Source organism: Paralichthys olivaceus, chromosome 16 (genome assembly GCF_024713975.1).
Source record: "Paralichthys olivaceus isolate ysfri-2021 chromosome 16, ASM2471397v2, whole genome shotgun sequence".
In the NCBI taxonomy this organism is placed as follows: Eukaryota; Metazoa; Chordata; class Actinopteri; order Pleuronectiformes; family Paralichthyidae; genus Paralichthys; species Paralichthys olivaceus.
Window position 1 is genome coordinate 3,290,338 of NC_091108.1, and position 27,162 is coordinate 3,317,499.

General features: G+C 42.8%; 2 protein-coding genes across 3 annotated transcripts in view; one reads left to right on the top strand and one right to left on the bottom strand.

Moving 5' to 3' along the window:
- On the top strand, positions 1–14,052 carry LOC109647776 (arylsulfatase I-like). The gene is made up of 11 exons (XM_020113588.2): positions 1–268; positions 1,363–1,558; positions 1,894–2,033; positions 2,149–2,298; positions 4,096–4,170; positions 4,256–4,430; positions 5,377–5,613; positions 5,850–5,996; positions 6,720–6,867; positions 7,074–7,627; positions 7,951–14,052. The coding sequence occupies exons 2-11, from the start codon at positions 1,379–1,381 to the stop codon at positions 8,368–8,370; spliced, it is 2,226 nt and encodes a 741-aa protein (XP_019969147.1). The 5' UTR covers positions 1–268; positions 1,363–1,378; the 3' UTR covers positions 8,371–14,052.
- The window catches only part of LOC109644808 (enhancer of polycomb homolog 1-like), a 24,002-nt gene continuing 9,236 nt past the window's right edge, over positions 12,397–27,162 (bottom strand). For both annotated transcript variants that reach the window (XM_020110264.2, XM_069511035.1), the window contains 13 exons: positions 25,250–25,409; positions 21,823–21,968; positions 21,478–21,684; positions 20,665–20,813; positions 20,373–20,520; positions 20,023–20,187; positions 19,741–19,830; positions 19,188–19,336; positions 18,535–18,962; positions 15,901–16,022; positions 15,665–15,803; positions 14,542–14,902; positions 12,397–14,174 (listed from right to left, as the gene is read on the bottom strand). In XM_020110264.2, coding sequence (XP_019965823.2) covers positions 14,102–14,174; positions 14,542–14,902; positions 15,665–15,803; positions 15,901–16,022; positions 18,535–18,962; positions 19,188–19,336; positions 19,741–19,830; positions 20,023–20,187; positions 20,373–20,520; positions 20,665–20,813; positions 21,478–21,684; positions 21,823–21,968; positions 25,250–25,349 — 2,277 coding nt within the window. In that variant the 5' untranslated portion in view covers positions 25,350–25,409 and the 3' untranslated portion in view covers positions 12,397–14,101. The remainder of the gene's footprint in view (positions 14,175–14,541; positions 14,903–15,664; positions 15,804–15,900; positions 16,023–18,534; positions 18,963–19,187; positions 19,337–19,740; positions 19,831–20,022; positions 20,188–20,372; positions 20,521–20,664; positions 20,814–21,477; positions 21,685–21,822; positions 21,969–25,249; positions 25,410–27,162) is intronic.

The window sequence follows — 27,162 nt, forward strand, 5'->3', positions numbered from 1 at the left end:
CTCGCTCTCTCTCTCTCTCTCTCTCTCGCTCTCTCTCTCTCATCGAGACGCTCCGCAGGAAGGAGCTTCTGTGGAAACTGTGGAAAGTGGAGGACATGCGGCGTCTCCTGCAAACTTCACCCGAAACTAAGTTCACTCCGAGCTGAACAAAGACCTCGAGGAAAGAGAGGAGGACGAAATGAACTGAAGAGGAGAAGAGAGGAAGAGGAGGTGGAGGAAGAGGAGGAAGAGGAGGAGAGCCGTTCACTCCCATTGATCCTGCACCGAGGTATCGATTGAAGGCCTGAATTTATAATAACACATCAAACACTGAGCTCAGCATCGATCATGAGGATTTTATATCAGAAGCTTCTCTTCATTTTCAAGTTGATTCTGAAAAACTAAATGTTGAAGGACGAGTCTCTGCATGTAGACACACACACACACACACAAAGTCAAAGGTGTGTGTGTGTGTGTGTGTGTGTGTGTGTCCTGTTACCATGACCACCAGTGTCTCACCTGATGAGACACAGGTCCAGTCATCAGATCAGTATTAATTGTGAGACATCTGCTTTCACTCAGTCTTCACATATAAAGTCAACATCGTTCTCTCGGATTTGAAGTTTGTAAACACGTCACAGCTTTTAAACACTGCTTCATTTTCCCAGAATACATCAGTGTTGATTCAACGCTCTGCTAACGTTGAGGTCATGTTATGCTGCTGTGTTGAGTTACATGTCAGTCGTGGTGAACCGATGTCGATGACTCGTCAGAAACCATTTCGACAATCACTTTAAAATCTTTTTTAAAAAAACCATCTGGTTCCTTTTGTTTGTTTCCTATAAATTAAATATCTAAACTAACTTTATCCAAATGTTTATTCACACAAAAGGGAAAAAGAATCTGGAAGAACCGCAGAACTTCAGAACGATTTCAGTGCACGACCGATAGCGTGCTGTTTATATTTCTTATCTGTTACGGAATCTAATTTAAAAAATGGTGACATACACAAATAGAACAATCTCAGAGCTCATTTCCCTCTTCAGGCCCCCGTCGAGAAACAAAGAAACACAGAACCGAGCCTCCACCTCGAATCCACCAGAAACAACGTAGACTTCTCACTGGTCATATCCAGTTACAAAGATTGTGAATAGTTAAAAACAGCTTCCTCTGAGTTTCAGCTCTTCTCCACAGACGAATGTTTCAGATCACACTCACAGCCAAGTTGGCAGGTCCATCTCAGATGTGGTTTTATGATGTGCAGTTAGTCCTGCAGTGATGGCACGCGTGTGGGAATTTGTGCCGACTCAAACATTTTTTAGCTTCAGTTCCGCGGTTCCTCGTATTGTTATGTTTTTGTGTGTATTTTTATTTTCTCTGCAGGGCCGCTGCGGTAAAGATGCAGGCCGCTGCCGCTGCTCTGGCTCTCAGTGTCTTCTTCACCCTGGACGGCCTGTGTGCCCACCGGTCCAAACCCAACTCACAGAACCACGAGGACGGGAACACCCAGAACAATGAGACAGAACCGGAGCAGAAGAAGAACCAGCCGCACATCATATTCATCCTCACAGACGACCAGGTGTGTGTGTGTGTGTGTGTGTGTTTTCTTCATTCACAAATGTTTTTAGCAGCTTTTACGTCTACACATTACCAGATGCTCTGAATCTCATCTGGATTACTTGAACCTGCCAACTTTAACCGATTACCTGAACTTGATTCTCTGAACATAACGATAACGATAACTTGATTACCTGGATCTCCTCCTCCTCCTCCTCCTCCTCCTCCTCTTCCTCCTCCTCCTCAGAAGAAACTGAAAACCATGAAGGGGAAACAATAACGTTACAACAAGAACTACGTTAATGTGACTAATATAAACAATCAGAACTCTTAAATGTGTTTGTGACTCTGTGACAGGGCTTCAATGACATCGGCTACCACAACCCGACCATCAAGACGCCCACTCTGGACAAACTGGCGGCGGAGGGTGTGACGCTGGAGAATTACTACGTTCAGCCCATCTGCACGCCGTCACGCAGCCAGCTCCTCACTGGCAGGTGCACACGTCTCTTTACTGGCCTCGTGGGGACACTGGGGACATGTGGAGCAGTGGACCAGGAGCTCCAGGAGCTCGTCTTGTACAAATCCATTAACAAGTCCCTTTATCTCCAGGTATCAGATCCACACAGGACTACAGCACTCCATCATCAGACCCAGCCAGCCGAGCTGCCTGCCCTCACACATGGACACGCTGCCCGAGAGGCTGCGAGAGGCCGGATATTCCACACACATGGTCGGCAAGTGGCACCTGGGCTTCTACAGGTGAGGACTGTACGAGTACGAGCTATGGATTCATATAATCTGAACCGATTATTTATTATTAACTCAAACACTTAATATATATATATATATATATATCAACACCCTCCTGGGAGCTCCGGCTTCTTACGTATGAAGAATTACTGGATTTTCGTTACTTTACCTTTGAATCAGGTCAGTAACAATCCACCACTCAATCCTACACACACACTGATGTTGTCATCCTCTAAACCCGTTTGTATGATGAGTCTTGTGTCCACACGTGAAGGCAAAAGTATTTATAGCTGAACTGAGCGGCCACACATGACGGTGGGGGTGAAAGGAAGGGGGTGGGGGTGGGGTAATTGTTCAAACATGTGGATAACTGCACACGTTCAGACTTTCTCTCCTCAGAGACGTTTATGGTGTTGCTCTTGGAAGTTAACGCACGGAGCGACAGGAGCGAATGTGTGTGAACAACGGAAAGAGAAAATCAAAGTCGTGCTGCTCTGATGTCAGGAAGGTGTGTGTGTGTGTGTGTGTGTGTGTGTGTGTGTGTGTGTGTGTGTGTGTGTGTGTGTGTGTGTAAAATGTCCACATCTTAGGTTCAGTCTGGGTCTTTAAGCTTCTGGGACGTTGCAACTGTGCGGATCTTTTACTGCTCGAGGTTTTACAAACATCAGGTGATAAATTCTGCTGATGTATCTGACACAGGAACAACAAAGGGAAACTCGTCCTGTGTTTTATGAACTTACTTATGAATCGATTATTCTCATCTCGTCAGTAACTGAGGCCATTTTCAAAAAAGAACAGCGTGTCCAGAACCCAACCCTCGGAACATATGGTATCTCTGCAGCTTCTCAGTGTGGCAGCTCAGCCAAGTAATAAATATCTTCATGTGCAAATCCAGCAAAAGTGTCTAATGATCATAAATTATACACATTGATTATAATTCAGTCAGAAAACCTCCAATGAAAACATAAATGAAGCGGCTCTGTTAGAAAGCAGGTAAGAAATAAAAAGAACTCAAATAAAACCACAGTATTCATTTTGTTCTACTAACTACTACTAATAATTACGTATATTATAACTAGAATAACAGTGATTACGTGGATTTCTCAGGGAACCTGATGCTGCTTTATGAGGTTAAAACTAGAAGGACAGTAAGTCCAGTGCATTTCTCCACCAAGACTCAACAGTCCCCTTATGAAAGCAAATTTAAATTAGCTGGATCCAGATTTTTTTGGGATCTGCAGCAAATTACACACACACACAAATATCAGCCCCATAAACAGGATTTTTCCATCAAGATCCGTGTATTACAACCCGAGAACTCTATGAAAACGTTGCAGTGGATGAAATTCCTGGATCTGCACCATCATTTAATTGGTTACCAAGTTTCCTGGAAATACATTCTGTAGTTTTATGTAATCCTGCTGACAAACAGACCGACCTCATTGGCGTAGGTAAGAGCAGCTGGTCCAGGACTTCGCTGCATCCTCTGGACGTAGAGCAGGACTTCAGTGAGCGGGTCCATGATTTGTTTGTATGCACGAGGCCGTGACTTCTGTTCTGCAGCTGCAAATGATTCCACTTTCTGAATGTAACACGCCAAGAAACACAGGAAGGACGAGACGATGGGAGAGAGGGACAGTGTAAAAAACAAAGAAGCATAAATTGCTTTTCTTAGGCCACAAAGGGACATTTAACTTTGGTCTGAAACTCCACAGGGCAACTTTAATACTTCTATAAAGTTCTGCTATAAAACAACATGATGGAAATCTGACGCTCTCTTTACTCCATCCTTCACTTTTCCTTCAGGAAAGCATGTCTGCCGACCAGAAAGGGCTTCGACAGCTTCTTTGGTTCTTTAACAGGGAGTGTGGATTACTACAGGTACATTACGAGTACAAATACTATGTGATACTCACGGTGAATAAACAGATATCTGTTAAAGTCACGTTTCTCCCTCGGCCTCCAGTTACGGGTCCTGCGACGGCCCGGGGTTGTGTGGGTACGACCTCCACGATGACGAGGGCGTAGCCTGGGGCCAGGAGGGGAAATACTCCACCACGCTGTTCACGCAGAGAGCTCGCAAGATCCTGGAGAGCCACGACCCCGCAGACAAGCCGCTCTTCCTGCTGCTCTCCCTGCAGGTATCACGGCTTAGAACCGACATCTAGAGCTTTATGTTGTCCGTCCATCTGTCCCATTCTTCTGAACACAATATCCCAAGAGGATTATCTTCAAATTTGGCCATAGTTTGAAGGTCAAGGTCACAGTGGGCTCATCAAACGTGTTTTTGGTCTCTTGAACACGGTATCTCGAGTCTGCCTCTGTGAAATGTCTTAAATTTGTACCAGTTGTCACTTGGACTCAAACGTTAACTGATAAAATAGATAGAGGGTCACAGGGACCTCATATTATTGTGAATTATGTCGGGAACACATGGATTCATACAGTCGCAGGGCTGTAATTATACTTTCTGTAATTATACGGGGAGATAATTTTTCTTCTCAAATAAATAAGTCACAACACGATACAGGCTGACATGTGTTTTGATGCGGCGTTAGTTTGTGTCTGGATTTGGAAAATTAGAAGTTGGAAAAACCCAGAGTCCATCTTAAAGTGTTTACTTGTTTGACATTCGGCTACTAGCATCAGGAACTTATTTACAAACTGACTCATGTGGACTAGACCCATTTCATTAAAAGCTCGGCTCACAGAAAATGTAACCTGATGAAGTATTTCACCTCGAAAGAGGGAGAGATTTGTTTCCAAGGGATTTTTTTCTTATGGCATCTGTGTGCGTTTGATTCAAAGTTTTGGCTTTTGAGGGGGATAAAGAAAATATGGAGAAAATGTAGTTGAAGAAGAAGAAAAATAAAAAGCTGTTGTTTTTGATTTACTCGTATTAAGGGGGAGGGAGTTTCAACATGTGCACCAGGAGTGAGTGCAGGGGCATTCTGGGAAACGAGAAACTAGGAAATCAATAACTGAAGCAGAGATAGATAAAGAGGTTGAGGAAAGTGGGTTAACATTTAAAAATACCTCAAATGTCAAAGTCAAACGTGTCAATGAAGGATGCATGTTTTCCACCAGGCCGTCCACACTCCTCTACAGCCCCCGAAGCCCTACATCTACCCCTACCGTGACATGGCTAACGTGGCCAGGAGAAAATATGCCGCCATGGTCTCCACAGTGGACGAGTCGGTCCGAAACGTCACCTACGCTCTCCGAAAGTACGGATACTACAAGAACAGCGTCATCATCTACTCCACTGACAACGGTGCCCAGCCATTCACTGGAGGCAGCAACTGGCCACTGAGAGGCCGCAAGGTAGCATTAAATAAATGATTGGGTTTGAATTATTTAGAGATACATTGAAAAGCAGTTTTGGAAAATGGCAGAAACACTTTTTGGTGAATGTTGAATGATGAATGTTTTAACATACATGTCAGTATCTGCATTTATGTAAAACTTTTATTTTAAACAATAAACAATGAAGTAAACATGTGCACTTACCTATATATTTTATTCTAGTGTCATACATGTAGTTGTATTTGTGTTTTCAGGGCACATATTGGGAGGGTGGAGTCCGTGGCGTGGCGTTCGTACACAGTCCTCTGCTGAAACGCAGAAGAAGAGTCTCCAAAGCTCTTCTCCACATCACAGACTGGTTCCCCACCCTGGTGGGTCTGGCTGGAGGCAACATCAGCCAGGTCAGTGAAGATCAACACAACCTGATAACAACCTGTGCGTCTTTCAGCACTTTCATGGTGTGAAGTCACAGATGTTACCAATCCGACCTTCACAGCTGATAAAGATAAAGATCGGATACGGACTATTTGATAGTGTTGTCTAACCACAGACTGTAAAAAAAGATGGACGCTGTTACACTTCCTGCCACTATCCAGAAAAGAAGCCAAAGTACCGCAGACTTTCATCAAATACAAATTAAAACTAAACTTCCACTAACATTGAGGAGGCGTGATTTATGACCTCTGTGTTGGCTTCAGTTTCACAGAGCTCTCATGTCATTAAGCTTTTCATACAGTCGATGGTATTTCTATTTATCGTTCAACTTCCTCTTTTCACAAAACATCAGTGTGATGAAGAATTCAGAATATCTAAATAATGACGGACATTATCGTTGAGAAATACGTTAGGTTTACCTCGACTTTGTAGTTTGGTCCATGTCCCACCCTTTAACATGGAGGTGGTGGGTTTAATGAGGTATACAGCAGCCCACCATTAGGGGGCAATAGAGACACTTTGGCTCCACTGGTCAAAATAGATTTCTGTCCCCAACTCAGATGAGCCCGATTGTCGTAGCTACACAAATCTGAATAATCCCTGTAGTTGTTCCTGTAGCACCCGAACACACTGCTGCTGCGTTCTTCAGACCCAATGTTCACGTCTGAAAACATCTTTTGTCTCCTCAGAGTCGAGGCCTGGACGGTTTTGACGTGTGGTCGACCATCAGTGAGGGGAAGGAGTCGCCTCGTCAGGAGATCCTTCACAACATCGACCCCCTGCACAAAGCACCGGCTCAAACCATGAAATGGGACGCCGACATAGACGGAGGCTCAGGTGACTGACACGATAAAGTAAATAAAAGCAAGTCAAAGAAAGTGAGACACACGGTACCAAAAGAAAAGGACAATTTAAAGGACACATAGAAAGGAGGGATGAATGGAAGAGAGCCAGTGTTCCTTAAATAATCTTTGCCAGCAAAGGTTTAAAAAGTGTTTGCTTCAATACACTTTGTCTCATTTGTGTTTTCTCTGATTTCTCAGAACGCTCATCGAAAGGTCGGACATTCAAGAAGCCAAAGAAGAAGATTCTGAAGCAGAAACCGAAGCTGAAGTCAGCGTTAAAGTTAAAGAGCACAAAGAAACCTCGGACATTTTCTCATCATGTCCCTAAACCGAAGTTCAAACTGAAAGATAAATCTCTCCCAAAAGAGAAACTCAAACCCAAACCTCAGACCAAAGACTACGCTCAGCGTCGGTCTGCTCATAGGTTCAAGTCCCTCTCTGTTCATCTTCCAGCTGCGTCGGGAACATCTGACCCCAAGTCTCAGCCTCAGGTCCAATCAACTTTAACACCAAAGTCCAGACGGACCACATCCCAGAAGAAGTTTCATTTAAAGTCAAAGTCCAGGAGGACGGTCAACCAGCACCTGAACGAGTCCCTGGGGACGTTCCCACCCACACCCCACACACTTTATACGTTTAAACCTCAGCCCTCACAGACAGTGTGGGACACGTCGGTCCAGGCTGCCATCAGGGTCGGAGACTGGAAGCTGCTGACAGGAGACCCAGGTCACGGAGACTGGGTCCCGCCTCAGGTATTCTGACGGATTTATTATAATGAGGTTATGTTTTCACCTGGGTTACTTGGTTATTTTTGTTCGGCAGCAGGATTACGCTTAAATTCAACAGAGTTTAAATGTTGAGGAGGGAGAAATCTGCAACTACTGTGAAAGTGTCGTTGATAAGTGGATTCATGAAGGAGAAAGAGGCTTTGATTTGTCTTTGATAGCTTATTTACAATGACGACACGTTTCGGGACCGATTCAGATCTAATTTCTTTTATATTTCTTTTGTTCATGAGCAGGATCATTTGGCTCAAATGGGTGATATTCTAGTTTCAACCCTTTTTCATTCTCAGGTACTCCCCTCTCTCCCTGGTCGCTGGTGGAACCTTGAACGCACCTTCTCCTCCTTGTACAAATCCTCCACCCTCAAAAACATCTGGCTGTTCAACATCACCGGCGACCCGTACGAGCGGCAGGACCTGGCGGACCAGAGGCCAGATGTTGTCCAACAGCTGCTGGCTCGGCTCGTTTACTACAACCAGACGGCCGTGCCTGTTTACTTCCCACCCGACGACCCTCGAGCCAACCCCAGTCGGCACGGCGGCGCCTGGGTGCCCTGGGTGGACGAAGAGGAGGAAGAGGAGGGGAAGTATCAAGGTGTTTACAAGAAAGGGAAGAGCAAGAAGAAGAGGAAGAAGAAGAGGTGCCGGCTGTGCAAGCTCAAGTCGTTCTTCCTGAAACTGAACACAGGGATGATGTCCAACCGGATCTGAGGCTTCCACTCACGACCTCAACATTTTGATTTAGTTAAATCTTAACCTCTTGAAACCAATGAAAAAAGTGGTAACCATGGTAACCAGGTGAGTTAATTCCACTTCAATCGAGGACTCGAACAAACATGTCCGTTCACTGGCTTCACTCTATGGTTCCTTTTAAAAATATTTGTCAAAGCAGTTGATTTTTATTTTTTAATTCTCTTATACTTACGTAACTTAAAGTGTAGGAAAATCATTGACTATAAAAAAATATCCAGGATGTGGGCGCAGCTGCATCGCCGCCTCCTGGTGGACTGAAGTGGAAAAGCTTGTTGTAGCCATCAGTTGTTCATACGTCATCGGGCTAATTTGTCTGATCTCCTCAGGTCTTTAACAGCAAACATGGAGGAAGCAGGGTTCATGACTTTCACCGCAGCCGGCCACCAGGAGGCGATCCAGATGATTTGGCTTCACTTGTAGGAATCAAATGTAAAGTCCATGAGACAAATCCAGATGTTATCATCACACATGTGCTTGTCAAATATCTCACCTGAGATTTTCTTTCACATTTCATTTTTATCGTTCACAAACTGACGGAGTTCTTGACACAAGAACCGACTTTGTGAGATTGTAAAATGTGAATTGACGCTGTAAACAATTCAAGTGATATCGTGAGAAAATCCAGATGTGTATAGTGACAGTGCATGATCCTGATAATTCTAAATCACTACGGTTGTTTTCCTTTGGTCATAAACAAGAAAACAACAGAGGAGTTTATATATTTGTTACGTTTTCACTGTATTTCCACTCCCCATTGGTTTCAGATGTTTTTCTCAGATGATAATTATTATCAGACACAGAAATGTGTCGGGTCGTCAGATACTGTGGTTGAATGTGTTGTAAGTGGTGGGCATCTTTTTGACTTCAATACATCCTACTGTGAACAGCAGAAACTGCCATTTGAACTTATATATATTCATATTTCGAGCATTTTATAGATGGAAAGTGGCAAAAACCTGACACATTCAAACGAATACAAACTCAACCAGTTTCAAGTTGAGTCACTGAGGTTTGTATTTGTTTTGAAGGATTATCTGTAGTTTCCAAGTAATCCTGCTGACAAACAAAGGTAATGAGCCACAGATGTATTTTTTCAATTAAATCTCGCAGAGGTTAAAAAAGGTCGAACCTTTACAAGCAACAATCTTTGAAGTAAGAAGTTTATCGACTCACCTCTAAATATTTCAGTGTATTTGCTCAATATTTAACAAACCACACGTGTGGCTGTTCTGCAACAGAACGGGTCAGTGTGAGAGGAGAGTTCCAGAGAAACACTAAATGGGCACGTTCCTCCACCCTGAGCAAATAAAGGTCAAATTAGATCAACAGCGACTGTGTCACTTTATTTCATGTCTGCTGGCGTCACCGCTCCTCGGCTCAGATTGTAGAGAGAAGTTTTTTTAAAGTATTTTACATGTGAGATGTTCTCTCTGCACAAAGAACTCATCATTGAACACGGCTGCAGCTCAATGATAAACTTATATAATTCTGGAGTCTGCACCTCTAATCAAATCTCCGAAGATCATTAAGGTACTAGTTAAACAGGACTCTTTATATTATTTGTACATACATGAAGTTAAGGAGGGTTTAAATGTTATTTCCAAATCCATTCAAATACTCTTATTTTAGTCTAATTTCAAAATAAAAGTACTATAAATGTAAACATCACATGCTGCATATTAGAAACACAGCGAACAGTTTGGCCACTAGGTGGAACCAGACATTAACAAATCCCTGCAGTTAAGTCTCCAGAGCATTTCCACACTTTAACAGAATAAATCAGAGTCGCACCTTCAGTCTTCAGATCAGGGAAGCTGCTGATTCTGGTGAGGATCTGCAGGTGAGACGTCCACCGGGAAGTGTCACAGACATCACGTGTCTTTGTAACTGATCCACACGGAATGAAAGAGGAAATGTTCTCTCGTTTCCAAGTCACTGAACCGTCAAGGTCATTTAACTCAGCTGGTTCAAGATCCAAGAGTTGCTTTAAAGTTCTGGTGAAGTTTGAACTTCAGGATCCTGGAATATCCTACACTGATCACGAAAGCATTATTATCAATCACTAACATTATTACTACGTGGCTGCAACTGTGTCAGACCTCATTCATAGGTAATGTGTGTGTTTGTGTGCAGAAGAAAAGTGGAAAGATAATCAATGAAAAATAAAACAGTTATAAATAATGCACTAATTTCTCTCACAGTTTTTCATCTGTTGCACCTCAAATGAAAATATCTCTTCTCATCTTCTCTCTCACACAATCAGAGATGTAATGAAATCATGGCGCCAATTATCTCCAGTTTTGTTCTGGTCGTGCTGACACGAGCCTCGGTAAGTGCTCGTCTACCAGATTAAAAAAAATAACACCGACACTGAAGGAAAAGGGCAGAACGTTCCCTGTGTGCGGTCACACGCTGAACCATGATGGTTTCAGATGCTGCAGAGAGAAAAGAAACCTCACAGCAGGACACGTGTAGCAGTCGTTACGTCTCAGATCAGTCTGACACGAGACAAACACCAGACAGAAGAACACGAATATCTCAGGATGAGAAAGGAGCCAAACACGTAAAGACGCAGATGATGTTGACTAAGAAAAACGGAGATTCAAGAGTTTTTGGTGACGTCGTGTCCTGACTCCTGCTGCTCTACACAGACTCCACCGGTCACCTGAGAGTTCTGGACATTTTTCCTGCTGAGGTAAACGAGTCTAACCTGAACAACCTCCTGCTGACTTCTTCATATGTAAAAGGAAAAACCCCAGAAAATGTCCAAACCTAATTTTAAGACATTTCGACAAAGAACCACAACACACGGAGGAAAAAAAAAAAAACTAACAGCAAACTCTGCCAGATAAACCTTTCTCTTGAAAAAATGATTTTAAAGCACGATGGAAGAAAAATAAGACTCAGAAGATCGTGATTCGGACCTTGAATTATACATTGTACCATATTTTAGACGTTTAAGAGTCTGCAGAAACCCTGAGTGCAACATTACTGGATGTAACAACCATGGAAACTCTACTTTCACACCAGAGAACAAAGAGTGAGATGCTCCAGACTGAGTGGGCTCAGAAACCAGACAGCTGTTCAGTGATCAGACGTTTGCAGACAACCTTGGTCGTCCCTGTTTGCCCCCCCCCCCGACTCATGAGCTTTCAATGCCTGTTCCGGCCGCTCATCAGAGCTCCCCCTGGTAACTGGAAGCAGCGACTGCAGATGACGGAACAAAAGGTGAGTGGGAGATAAAGTCAGTGCACATGCAGACAATGAGGCTTTCTCCTCAGCTTTGATTGGATTCTACAGAAAATAACTTTGCCCAAAGCATCAGACGTTCATTTACTGCAGCAGCAGAGCTCCCGCAGCGACAGACGAAGCTGGAGACGAGAACACGACGCGACGGATTTATCGAGGGGCCGATTAAAATCACTCTCAGTTGCACGTTGGCCTGGTTTTTGTTTAAATTTTCTCTTCAGATGATCCACACAAAAGTTTAAGAGATTCTTTTCTGACATCAAGTTTTCTGGTAATCCAACCAAATGTTCAGCCTCAATCACCCTGACAACAGCACAGCCATGGAGGAAATTTGTCGCCATGGTTTCCAAAGCGGACGAGGTGATCTGAAACTCACCTGCGTCCTCGGAAAATACTGCTGGTTTTTATTTGTATTAGTAAAACAAGACATTTGTTTTTTTTAATCAAACTGTAGTGAGTCATAAAATTAGCGGGGAGCAGCGGGGCTTACTTTTCTAAAATCCAAATGTGCTTGTCATTCCCACCAATAAGTTACGAAGCCTTTAAACTGAACACACGCTGACAAAAGCTGCAGCAGAGGTCGTTTCTCACCACAGACACGTTTGTACCTCCATCTTGTAGGGTCGGGGCTCAGAGCGGTCCTCACAAAGATATAAGTACACACACCAGGTTCTGCTGCATTCACACACTCACTCGATGACACGCTGAAGGACAAAGACAACAAAAAATGAGACATTTAGGTCAAAACACATAATGCCCTGGATTTTTATTTCATTTTGTGACAATTCAAGAGGATTTTTAGTCTTTCCCATGAGAGAGAGTGTGTGTGTGTGTGTGTGTGTGTGTGTTTGGTGGAAGAGACCATCAAAATAAAACTCATGAATCAGCTGGGCCACTGGAATGGGCATTGGGATTTGTGGTACAGACAAAGAAAAACTACAAGTAGCCTTGTTCAGTACCAAACTCTTCACAGAAGAGAGATTTTTCTTTTTGTTTTTAGGTTTTTTCTTTTTTCCCAAATGAAGGCACCCGATAACTTGTAGTTCATGGCTTCTTCAGCCTTCTGGAGTTTTTGAAAGTAGAGAAAACGTTTATTTTTTTTCATTTTTTCGATCAATACATGTTGTCTTCCTTATTATGTAGAAGCTGGAATGATATAAATGTCAGTTACTGCATTTCTTAAAACTCCCTTATTGTTTTTTTTTTTATTTTAAATTTTAGATCAACAAGTAACAAAAGAATGAAGTTTTCTGTGAGGAAAATTCAAATAAAAAAATGGGAGGTACAAAAATATTCTAAAAAAATAAAGGGAGGATGTGAAGGGGTGTGTGTGTGTGTGTGTGTGTGTTATCTTTTAGAGAAAACAAAATGGGAAATAAAGTCACCTGGTTCCAACCAGAGGACAAAATCATACAAAAGCAGCATCGAAATCAATTTCTAAGAAAAAAAAAAAAAAATCATTTAGTGCTTATATGAGTCAGAAGCAGCAAAGTCTTCTGGGAAAGATTCTTCATCCCCATTGTTTTGTTACTTGTCTCAGGAATAATATACGTATGGAAGAGCTTTGTGGAAACTGATTAACCCACTGACAAACTGATGCCCACAACAAACAACTTCACACCCGTCTATACTTCCACCGCCCCGCGCCCGAATCTGTGTGAGCGCTCCACGGATTCAGCGTGACTCATTGGAACATCGTGGAGGAAAAAAAACGCCCCGACAGAGACGGGCGAGCTCCTGGCCATGTTCACAACATCCAACAAAAAAAATAAAATAAAAGACAAGAGTTGTTTAAATCGAGCTAAACACTGACAACAGCACGGGGAACCGGTGAAAGGTACAGTGTATAAAAAAATAAAGGTTTGGAGAGAAAGAAAAAGAAACCCTTTGTAAACACGGCACAATAAATAGATCAAACAGCAGGTTCCGCACCATGCATGTGATGACACACATTTTTCTGTGGTACAACTTTCACACCTCATACTCGCACCAGTTGCAGTTTGTCGTTTTCTCTTTTTTAATTTAGATTTTTCTTTTCTTTTTTTTTTTTTATATCTCGAGTGCAAAACATCACAAATGAACAATTCTGTATTCAAGTAATGTTATATACAAGAACATGGGGGGTAGGGCGGGGGGGTATTACAAATATGCAGTACTGTACATATAATTGCCATATTAAGAATTTACAGACGATCTCTTATTAACAGTAACAAATAAAGGAATTGGGGGGGGGCGGGGAGAATGAAAAAAAAAATGTTTTGTAGGAGATGAGCATTGCAATTAAGTCCCAAAACAGTTGCCATGGAAACCCAGCCTTGCTCATTGTGCCAACACTTGCATTCATGAATTACAAATGATGCATAGCACCCAAAAAAAAACAAAAAAAAAACCCCAATAACAAAAAAGGAGTCGCGCTTCCTCTCGTGCAGCGTACAAGAGGCTACGTAACCTCCATGGCCACTGTGTTCTCTGATAGACTGTTCAGTGCTGGCTTGTCTTGTTCGTGATTCTCCCTGAGGACGAAAAGAAGACGACACGAGGACAGTGAGACGCAGCGAGAGGTCTGAATTCAAAGCAGTTTCATAAGTGTTCTAACTCCAGCCCTTTGACCACAGGAACTTAAAACCTGAGCTTAAACAGTGAAGCGTCCATACGAGGTTCTTCACACATGTCGAGTATGATATATCGTTTACTTACAGAGAGTCTGGCTGCAAAAATGGTACTAAAATCATTTTACTTCCTGTATTGTTTTTAAATATCGAGTATATCCTTTTACTTTCAAATTTATTTTCAGTCTACGGTTTAAACTCAAGGCTTCTCTTCTGGTAGCATTTCTGATTCCACCGGCACGTTACCCCACAGCTGTTGTGTTGTTCTCACCTGGGCACTATATCCAGCGGCGAGGCCGAGGCCGTAGTGACCTTGGGTTTCTGACAGTTGGCGGTTGCGTGGGTGAACTTTAAGGCGGATGTCGACATGGTGGTGCTCAGTGTCCGCACTGCGTGGACACGCTTGCCGGTGGGAGCACCCAGACGGAGGCTGTTGTTTCCCAGCAGGACCTGAGTGGTGGCGGTGTTGGTTGTGGCGGGGTGGGTGGTGCCATTGTTGTTACTGGTGGCGGAGGTGGAGCTGGTGGTGGTGCAAGGGTGGAGCAGAGCAGGTGTTGGGGAAGTGGTGGGAGGAGCTGGGGCGACGGGGGATGGGGATACTGTGCTCGAGAGGTGCAAGCCCTTGTAGACACCTGAGGGTCGAGAGAGGCCAGGAGACGGAGGGGGAGGAGGAATGGGATGTGAGGATGGGGGAGGGGATAAAAGGGGAGTGGGTGGGTGGAGGTGCGGGAGACAGGGAGGTAGGTTGATGAGGGAAAAGTGGGTGGGTCAGGGAGGGGGTTAGAAGGTTTTAATTATCAATTATTCTTAAAAAGAAAAATCCTGAATTTATTAATATTGCAACTCGACACTGACTCTACTGTGTGATATATACTGACGTAAATAAATAAAACCTGTTTCTGCTGCGAGGGACTAAGGTCACTCAGGAGACCATTAAAACAATCACCTCACTGTAGATTATCAAAGTTTTCGTTCCTTTTGTCTGTGAAGGACGGATCCTCGTTGAAACATCTGCAGATCGTTCTCAAATTAAATTCCATTTTGTCACTTTCCACGATTATCTCTCGAATCCTTTAGCCTGACACGGCGTCGCTTGTGCAGGAGTGAGCGCTGCAGGTTTTGTTCCGTTATCGGCTCTTTCACTGTGACTCCATTGTGGGTTTTAGACAGTAATTACTTCCCCGTCATTGTTTGCTTTGTCCGTTTTTCGTCACCATCTTGCTATATTTGGGCGGAGTGAAATTTAAATCTGGTGTGCTTTCAGTTTTTTTTACAACCCTGAAGTTGTCCCTAAATATAAACATCTACTTGTTGTTAATGGCAGTTAACAGTTGAGAATATCGATCTTTTACTAGAGGATGATCTGCTAGAGGATGTTTGGGGAAATATGGTACCTGAGGGGGAGAGGACGCCGTTTACTCCGCCTCCGAGGGCCAGCTCCTCCTTGGTTTTCAGGGCCAGCAGCTGGTCGGCGGTGACGAGGGCCGAGGCAGCGAACTGAGCGCTGGCCTGGTCCAACGTGTTCGCTAAGCCCTGCGAGGAGAGAAGAGGTGAAGATGGAGGTAAGATAGGAACACAAGAGAAAGATGTGAACACGACTGTCTGCCGCTCGACAACAGAAAATACTGACCAGTGTGCTGTTGGCAGTGGCGGTGCTGTTGGCTTTCTGTTGCAGCTGGATCTGCTCCTGCTGCTGTTTCTGCATCAGGGCCAGCTGCTCCTGATGCTGCTGGTACTGTTCGGCTGTTAAAGCTGAGAGGGACAAAGGTTTCGTTACAAATCTGGAGACTCACATCGTCATTTAACAGGTTTTTAATAGTGCACTCTGTGGAAATTACAGGATTTCTCCTAGATTCACACAGAACGCTCCAGCTCTATAAAATACAGTTCTCACTGTAAAGAAAATGCATAAAATCTTTAAAACACATTTCTCTGACATTAAAAATATTGTGTTAGCAATGGATTCTAAAAAAATAAATCACAACACAGATATGACACCTTCAGTGGCTCTTCATTGCAAAGTTTTACTCCACAAAACAAAATCTCACGACTGATCCCTGAAGCAGTTTGAATCCTCTTCATTTCTCTCTCCTACACAAAGCGTCAACAACACTCAGGTGTTTCTAACAGTACAAAATATTTACTATAATATATTTTTAGATAACTGTTCCGATTCCCACCAAACCTTTGAGGTTCTTGGAGGTGTGCCCAAATGGTAATTCATGCAGTTAACCATCCCACACTGGAAATGGCTCAGTCGACCCAGACAGCCTGGTCTTTTTATTCTGTTGTGTTGGAGTCAGTACTGTAGATTGTGTTGATAAATAACTCGACGATTCAACACTGAAAAACTTAGTCTTACAGGTAGAAATACAACTCAAGTACTCGACGACCTACTCTTGACACTGTGCGAAAGATGAAGCAGAAAATTGTCAGATTCAAAGGTTTGACATTTCTATTAAAAGGTTATGCTACAGAGAGTAGAGATGTTCGGAAACTATTTTACCTTCACAAAATGATACCAGGACTTTTTGGCTGATACCGAGAACCGATCTGATACCAGTGCTTTAAAAAACACATCTAAAGTTGTATGCTACCAACGCTGTATGGAAGAGAGGACTGTTAATACACGTCGCTGTTATACACTAGGGCTAACGCTACACTACTGAAATCACGTCTTCACTGTTCAAGAAAACTTTTACCACAGTACTACTACTAACATTTAAAAGATGTGGCATCAGATCAAGACATTAATACTCAGTGTAGTAATTTCGTCAGAGACATTTACGATGCAGTGTCAGAACGTGAGACTGAATCAGTGTCTGGATTTACAGAGAGGCGCCTGAAACTTTCCACAAGGACTATGACCGACTCTTAAAAGCAAGTTAGCTTCCTTCAGTGGGTTTCTGTCGAACACTTAACATTCCAGCCTTGGTTTACATATGAGGCAGAGTATGACAGAAATCCGATAACCACGTTACTCCAATGAACACATGCTCCAATTATGTAAATAAAGTCTCATGTCTTTCTATTGATTTTAAAGTCCTACTCCCACATTGCGAAGTATAACGTGGCTGTACGCCTCAGTGCAATATTGATTTACGTATTCCCCATGAGCCTCTCAGCTCTACACTTCACAGGAAACAGGATTCATTACTCTGCATCTCAAAGTCACAACTCGTCCTCTGGCACCGCTTCCACCGGAGACTCCATGCTTATTTTATTAAATCAAAATACTGCACATATTAATTCTGCACCACTTAAATCCTACTTTAACCACTGCTCTCTGTAGATTCAACCACTAACTGTAGTTACTCTCTCAGATATTAATTATCTTGCTTATTCTCTAGTTTCTTCCAAGAAAAAAATCAATGCAGCTGTTTTTCATGCTCATCAAAACATAGACAACACGGAGAAGCTGCTTGTACCAACATCAAGATACCACCGGAGACCTGTGGCATTTAGTCTGCATTCAACGCTCCACACCTGTGTCCACGCACCCTGACAAATCCTGCGCATCTCATGAATTTATCAAACCCAGTTTGAATTGACATCTTGTGGACTGGGTGGGAGGTGATGCAGTAAGAATGCAAAGCGACGTCAAACATTAACTCTTACAACAAACAAGAAAAAAAGGCGAAACTAAAAGGGCACTCTGTTCATAGATATTACCACACCTGCCTTTTTCATACATTGTGAAATATTGAATATGTGAATGAAGCAGTTCACTTCCAATGTGTGCAGGCAAGAGGCGAATAAAACATTTGCTTCCTGTGATGAAGCAAATCCGAGTTCAACTTTAGTTAAAAGTAATTTTTTTATCTGCAACATTCACATGGGTGTCACCGTGCCCTTTAAGAGAAAAAAAAACTTAATTAAATTCTGGATCCTCCCCCTAAATCTAATCCACTCCAAAAGCTAATTGCTGTTTTCCCTTGGCCCATACCTCGCCCTTCCACCAAGTTCCAAGAGTTTGATTCAGTGTTTTTTGTGCAATCCTGCTAAAAATTCAGCAGCCGTAATAATTTCATGAATTACAAGATTTTTCTCAGCATAAATTTTTATTCACCGTCATTGTTGAGGAGGAACTGGTGTGTGTGTGTGTGTGTGTGTGTGTGCATATACTGCTTTCAATGAAATGTTTTGATATTTAAGTCACTTGATATCACAGCAGAGATCGTGGGTCTGCAACCTCAAGCTGCCACGAGTGCAGAACAGGTAAACCACAATTTGAAGGCAGTCTGAAGGCAGCCAAGCCTCTTACCAGCAATGGGTGAGGGAGCAGGGACAACCCTTCCCAGGCGTTGAGAGCCAAAGGGCTGTCCCCCAGCTGTGGAGGCAGAGACCGGGCGCTTCAAGCCTCGACTCAACCTCCTGAATAGGGGGTGGGCGTTATCCAGCTCGTGTAGTGGTAGTGTCCGTGGTCTAAAGTGCCTCCATCGGCATGACTTTATATTCAACAGTATCTGACTGAGGTCCGTGGAAGAGGACGAGGAAAGAGAGGAGTTGAAGGAGGAGGAACTTCTGTCTGAGGTATTTGTTTCTGAGGTACTGGCGAACTTGTTGGTGGCTGACGAGCGTGACGTAGCTGTGGGGGGAGGGGGAGTTTGGGGGAGAGGCAGGTCGAGCATTTCTGGATCCAGGCCGTGGAAAATGTTGTCATAGTCCGTGTGCGCCCTGTCCAGCAACACCCTGAGGAGAGGAGGAGCAGGTCAGATATTCTGTTTTGACAACAACACATCTCCAATAAGATTAACAGAATGAGATTATACATCAAAGTATCATTTTCATTATCAAGTAATGGAAACTTAAGAGTTTGATTCTAACGAGCAAGAGTAAATGTATTTAGCCAGTGAATTGTGTGGTGAGATATTTTGAAAAAGCACAATACTATCTGATATATAAATGTCAACTGACCTGCCGCCTCGTCCCAGGCGTCGGCGAGCCATGCCCAGGCAGTGCCGCGGCACGGTGAGTGTAGTGAGACTGTAGCGAAATCGAGCTTCTGCCAAGCCGCCTTCCCAGTGATCGCACCACGGCCAGCTACCCACACGGTCCTGACGAGCCTGAAGAGATAAAGCATGGATGAATGCCTCAGACATTTGCAGGAGACTCTTTGTATGTCCTCTATTACAAAATGCATTTCAACGTGATAACAATTATCTATTAGTTTCACATTTAAAAGGTTGTAAATTCTATTAACTCAACAAGGTTAATTGTTCTTGTTTGAACCAGAATGAAAAGATCGTTAAATTTACCCTGTAACCTTGAACTAACAGCAGGAAACTCAACTCGTTTGGTGGAGCAGTGTTTTACTTTAACTTTGACCCATGAGGTCGATGTGAATGTTCGTAATGTCTCATTATCTCACCAGTCTGGTGATGATTCACTTCATTTACTACAACACGTGAACCCCTGAGGAGCTTTTCATTTTACACTCGGTGGAAGATGGAAAGGTTATGTAACTTACAGCATAGTACTGGCAGCCGGCCTTCCTGCGAAAGGCGTAGGCACCGTCTGGGTCGTTCTCCTCCTCTGCTTCCGATGAGCCTGAGTGCAGCTGGGGACACAGAGGTCAGTCAGAGGTCACAAGCAGGATTAATGAAACCTCAAGCAAGAGATTGTGGTTTAATACATTTCCCACACTATCATGGATTTACTGAGACAAGATACAGAGATAGTTTGCGGGAGCTGTTCAATTTTGTCAGACTAGCTGCTCAGTGTATTTCTGATGGTCTTGAAGTGTGTGTACCTGGGAGAATGGCTCGTCGTCTGAGCTGGGGAAGTCATACTGGTTGAGGTCCTTGGCGTTGAAGACGACAGGACCAGGATGGTGGGGGAGGCCTGACGACAGAGGCAGAACCTTCGGCTTCTTCTCATACTTCCTCTTCTGCCGGGGAACTTCCATCTTCTCGGGCTACGGGGGAAACAAGATGGGTCATGAGACTTAAGAGACTGCTGCCCAGGGGCAAACTGTAATTTCACAAAGTACTCCTCTGTAAATATTCTTAATTTTACCAACTCAAAAAAGTTGTTTAGAAGTATTTATTTTCCCAGCTTCCACAAATGATCCAGATGAGTGCCCATAACAGTGGTACTCACCTTGGACTTGTAGTCCTTAAGGTCCATGTGGTCCTGGTGTCTGTACTGGTTGGTGAGAGGGACCAGAGGAATGATCTGCGGCCTCACCAGTGCCCGTTCAGCCAGAACTTCTGCCATCACCTCACCACCGTAGTCCAACATGACGTTTCTGGAAAGAAAGGGCACAAAGGATTAGCCAATCAGAGTTTAAGACAGATCAAACCACTTGATTTAGCACAGTGGTCGGTCTGGTCTCCTCTACCTCAGTGAAACTCTTGAAAACTGGGCTAAGGCATTAATGCAAGAGCCTCACCTCTTCTCGAAGATCTCCAGAGTGAGGTGCAGCAGCTCCCTCTTGCTCTTTTCCCTCCTCTTGATCATTTCCAGGATGGTGACGGCTCGACTAAGATCCCTGCGTAACTTCAGCATCTTCTCATATGACGCCTCGTCATTCTTACGATTCTGAAAGTTCAAGAGAAGAAAAAGTTCAAGAGAAATCGACAAAGAAAAGGAAACATATCCAACCCATAATAATCACTTGGGCTATTACACAAAGACACAATTAAAACTTAAGAAGTTAATTGGTCAAGAAAATAAATCAGTTTAATGAACATTTATAACAACTTTACTACAGGTCAAGTTTAGAAAGATATATTTGAAGATTAAAATCTAACTACCATGACAAAGGCAGACAAGTTATCAAGATGATTAAAAACTATCGGGCTAAATTCTTCAAATGACCACTTGGTGGCGTGTACATCCTTTACAAGATTGTTGGAAGAAGTGTCAAATCAAAAAAATAAGATAAAGTGCAGGGGTAGATGTAAAATCTATTTTAATCTGAAGAGGTGCAGTATTTCTCTGACTTTTAAAAATCTATTTAATGTTTATACAGCGACAGACTTGTTTAAATATACGCAACACAAAAAATACAACCGTTTGGATCAGGGCCTCTTCCCGGATTCAAACTTGGCTCTGCCACAAACACCATTACACTAAGTAGCTCGACTTGTTGATCAAACAAACAGATCAATTTGACATTTATTTTTTACTTTTGGATGAAATAAGAATCATAAAATACATTTTAATTTATGATAATCGGCAGCATAAACGTTGAAAAACCAACCTTCCTAGTTTGCATCTTCTCTGTGCGCCGTCGGAAGGCCACGTAGGGGTCACTGGTGCTGGAGCCGTCTCGCCTCTCCTGCTTGACGTTGGGGATGAGCGAGTTAGCCTTGCTGTTTTTCCTCTTCCGGCTCCAGTAGTCGAAGACCTCCTTGATGAGCTCGTCGTCCTCCTTCAGCAGCAGTTTGGCCTCGGGAAGACTCACCGGCTAAAAAGTTACAAATTGGAGTTTAATAGATGCCACACCATAATGGATATATCCAGAAAGACCTGTCAGTCAGGTATTTTAGGGAGCCTTCTTTCCAGCCAGATGTTTGAGGGTGAACAAGGAAACTCAGTTGCCAACCTGCTGTCCGCTGCCTTTCTCCAGCCTGTCAATCATCTCCTCAAACTGCAGGAAGCTGATCTCCATCTTCTTTTTCAGCTTGATGAGGAATGCCTCATCGTCCGAGTCCAGGTCATAGTCTGGCTGCTCTGTGTCCAAGCTGAAAGCTGCAGGGTGAGAGAGGATAAAGAACAGCATGTTTGTGAAAAAAGAAAAATGTCAGCATTAAGGAAACTTCACCATTTCAAACATCTCATTAGCAGAGTGGTGATGGTTCAGCTCTGCAGAGTCAGACATTTTTCAAAGCAAACTTATCTGTGAACTCAATCCGGTAACAGTTTTGGAGGTAGTAATATAACCAAACTCAACCACAATGAAAGATAGCAGTCAAAGGAAGGAAGGTTGGTACAAAGTCCTGAAACCAACCATGAACCAACACAGAGCAGTCGAGACTATTGCGAAAGCAGCAGCAAAAACAAAAACAATCTTTTTCTCTCCAGTTCTATTCAATATTCAGATCATTACGGTTTGTTTAAAGGTAACATTGTGATTTCTGGAATCACCCACATTTACTTTTTCTGTTTCATTGTGATTTGCAACGAGGGGGTTAGAAAAGAAGAATATCAATCAGCAATTAATTAGATACGGATAACGTGATCTGGACCGAGGGATTCACACTGAGATTTATTTGACACAACTTGACAAGAATCAGGTCTCCTCTGTTGCTCAAAGTTGATTTCGCTTCAAAAACTTATCGGTTTGAAGCTAACCGACAGGAAATGCAACATTACAGAACTTAAGTCATCATGTCTTATTTCAGTCAAGTTCTCAAAACTTACTCTGAAATAATAGACTTTCTATGAAAGTCAGTTATTGTTTGCGATGCAGTAAAGCAAAAATAAAACTCACATCATTCAAACTAATGCAGAAAGCTTCAGTTTAAAAAGGTTCTAAGAATTTATATCAGTTGGGTAGCAGGTCCCATAATTCAATATCCAGTTTTCCAGCCAGTATCATTAAAAGAGTGCCTGGTTTAAAATGCCCAACGATATATATATATTTCTGGTGTCAATCAGGGCAATTACGTCATTTATCCATTGTACAAATACACATATACTACAACAGCACCTCCATGTATCTGAGATGACAAAAATGTCATTCACTGGACCATAACAATAACCAAGCATAAAATAAAGGTTTACTGCTACAATAATTGTGGCATTAGTCTGCTATGAGAAAAATAAAAAGACAGACAGAAAACCATAACCAAGGAAAACAGCTGAGAGCAAAACAGTGCAGCAGCTGTGAATAGTTGACGGTATTTCAATTCTCAGTTTCCCTGGTTTGTCATGGAAACGTCTGCCGACGTGAGTAACAGTTAATCGTCCAAATCACAGGAGCTGCAATCGTTATGATTAATCTAAAACAAAACAGCACGTTATTATATGTCTGATGAAATTATTATCATATCGTCTGAAACTTCTTACCCATCGATATCGAAATCGACCCCCAAACATTAATGTTGCTCAGGTTTAAAGAGAATATTTATTAAACCACAGGATTAACAGAAAAGAGATAACAGAACAGGCTTCATTACACCAAACCAGTTCAGACACGGAACAGGAGTGACAGGGCCTTAAAGACAGTTAAGATTATCTGTCTGTTATTTACTGTAGATACATTAAATCTACCGACCCAGTAACCAACAGATTGACCTAACATTACCAGACAGTTTAATGGAGTCTGCATTAATGGGTTTATTAAAGCTCAAATTAAAAAAAGGACACACTGAATATTTATATAAGTCAAGAGGTGCATTATTATAATTTTAGTAGAGGGATAAAATGTGACTCTCTGCCCTTTTCCTAATGGTCTAACGTGAGCATATTTATGACTTGAGAGACAGAAATATAAAAGTTGTGTCAAACCAGAGACTAATTCAGATCAATCCACTTCCCGAGTCTCAACAACTGTTTCCAAACTCACAGCCGCTGTTTAAATGTGTTTTAATTCAGCTGTGGTTTGTCTCACTGTAAGAACACAAATCTGTTCAAATCAAATTTCACTGGCTTCTGTCGAGCCTGCAGTCCCCACACTGACAAATAGAGAGCAAACGATACGCAGGCATGAGAATATGCTGCTTCAGCTTTAAAATTATAACCACAGTCGAGACTTAATTAGAGCAAATCATTTTCATCTTGAGCAGCAATCAATGCAACTGAGTATGACGGATGAGATATATACAGTTATCGACGAGGTTCGTTTTTAGCAGCTCAAACTGGAACCATGTGAAGTAGATCTACAGATGAGTACATTTCTTACATAAATAGAGTAGGAGACAACTGTATATGTGGAATTTTAGTTTCTGTACAAAATATTGAACTCTCATGGCCTGGAAATAACCTCAACAGGATTCTCTCCACATTTCAGAGCGTCTCAACCCTCCGGCGAAAACCCAGAAATTAGTTCGACAGCCATTTGACAGAACAAAACATTTGTCTTTTCAGCTTTACTGATAACGCTGTCTTGGTTTGGGGTAACGGCAAATTGCTTCCCTTTGAGGAACAATCGTGACAGCCACTTGTGACACAGACTGGAATGAACAATCGAGCAAACTCATTTTCTTTGACGTACAATTTGACAACTCAGTAAAAGTTTATAAAACACATGCCTGAAGCCACTTTGATGACGTCAGAAAGAACAGACTTGCTACCTTGGCCTGGGAGTCATTAGCAGAAAATATCTGGAAAATTCACTGTGAGCGAGTGGGTGAGTTGAGGACGTTTCTAACACACGTACTGTACACAAATATCTCAGGGTGGAAAAGAGATGCCATGTGTAGAGGACGCAGACAAAGATGTCAACATGGAAAGACGATGCGTTGTTGGGCTGTAAACAAAACCGCAGAATTCATACGCTGCTGTGAACTCGTCTGACCTGCATAATCTCCTGCTGTGCTCTTCATATGTGAGAGACAAATTCCAGGAAATGTCTAAACCCAAGTTTCCAGACATTTTCCAGAGATCATGCCTGAAAGCCTCCATTGAAAGGGACCAACAATTTATCAGCCTCTCTGCAGCTGAACGTCTACAGCACACGTCTTCACTGACAGTTTCACTTTTAACACTATGGGTTTAACAGTCACATCAGGTCCCCCCTAGAAACTGTTCCGGGGAAACTCTTTATAAGCCTCTTTACAGTCCAAAAGTCAATTTAATGAAACAACACAGCTCTTAAGTGATGATTTACAAGTTAAAACCCTCCTTAGATTACACTAATGGGGACTACTCTGCTCATTATTTTCATCTGCAGTCCCCAAGTGTCATTTAACACGTTAAGAATAATAGATGAAAACACAATTATCGCCAAATGAAACACCTCAGGTGCCTTAACTGCAACAACAAACTCATCGTGCATCACGCATTTGCCATTAGAGAAGCCCACTTACGCTGTATGTGAATTAGCTGCTTTGGCATCTTGTAGTCTCCAGGGTAGAGGGAGTCGTAGTAGGTGATGTTGCTCTCCGCCTCGGGGACTGGGATGACCATGTTGTCCCTCTTCTCGCCATATACCTGCTGTGCAGATATGGCCCGCTGGAGATGGTGTTCCTACGGAGACACAGACGGAGGTGAGACACTGGGATCACTGACGTTGCACAATAATTAACAAAGACATTCCAATACAGAAATGTCAGGTGTCTAAATGACACTAGTCCCAAGTTTATTTTTCACCTCTTGAATATTATGCATGTTGGTCATAATTACAAATATATATATATAAAAAACAAGCAAACCAATTGAACGACAGAATCTTCTACAAGATTAGTCGTTTATAACAAACATAACTATCAGCCAACAAATCAGAATCAGATTTTCCTCTAATACTGACGCTCTAAAATGACAGGCGAGAATAAGTATGACTTTACTCTCAAAAATACAGATGTATTTACAAAAAATGTTCCCCTTTCAGCAGCTCCAACACTATCTGTAATAACTAGACATTGCCCAACTGAAAAAAAAAAAAACATCTTTCATTCATTCTGGGAGGAAAACAACACACTGACTCATGTAGACACCAGCTGAGACTGCATCCGTTAAGGAGGAAACTGACGATTATCCAGTTATACAATGAGCAACATTTGGCATCCAGACCTTATGATAATCTGTGTAAAATAAAAAGTACTGGAACAAATAGAACTGCCAGGCGACACGGAAACATTAAAACATCTGGTGCAGGGTCTACACTCAAACTGTCAGTCAAGGATTTAACTCTTCATATGTGGAAGAAATTCCTGATTGGGCCGAGAGGAGGACAAATCCAAACCTGCCCTCCATCCAATAACTCAAGACAAACAGAAACCTGACACCGTTTTTGTCTGCAACTCTCTGGCAGTTATCCTTATCTACTCTCCGGCAGTGTGAGGAGAGCCTGCTGCTGCCAAGCCTGCTGAGGGCGGTGGTGCCGGAAGGAAGGCAGACAGGCTGGGTGGCTGATGAACTGGTTTGCTGGCGGGCTGCTTGTCTGAAGAGTCACAGTCAGTCAGTCGTAGTAGTGGAAGAGCTTTTGGCTCAGAGCTGGGCACAGAGCCACTGGTCGGCAGTCTGTCAACAAGGCAGCGTACCTCGTACAACCGCTCTCTGGAGAGGTGTGTGTTTGTTTTCCCTGCGGCTGCGGAGGGGGAGGTGCAGATTGTGTGTATGTGTGTGTGTGTGCGTCTAGGGAAGATGACAGAATGAATGAATGAGTCACATATAAAGCGAGTGTGTGCCCACAGCTGAATGTGAAAGTGTGCAACTGTAAATGCGTAGGGTCGGTTGCATGGTTCAATGAAAAGCAGCAAATGACAAAGCTGCCACATCACATCTGCCAGCGTTGAGTAAAGGAAATACTACATTTGAACGTATGAGACAGGTTCATACAGATTCAATCTATGCAGGCAACATCTCTTAAGAGATAATTGTGTGAATTTAAGTGTCAACCTAATGCTGTTTCCATAAACTCAATCAGCTGCTTTCAGACATTTAACAGGAAAACTTCCCTGAACCTTTCCAGAGGGGCTTTATGTGAGTCCATGTCAACAGTTCTGGACAATTTCTAGAGCCCACTGTTATTTTATATCATGATAAATGTGTGTGATGATACAGTATGCTTCCATTGACAAATCCCACAGAGAACTACATGGGAATGTCAGAATCTTAGTGTTTCTTGCATCTACTGAGGGGCAACAAACAATTCTACACTTTGGTATAAACAGCGGGGTTAAATCTGACCGTAGCATCTTGTTTTATTCGTCTCCAACTGTATTTTATTCTGTGCAGAATTAGAAAAGCAGTAATGGGTCAGCCACAACCTACAATGTAT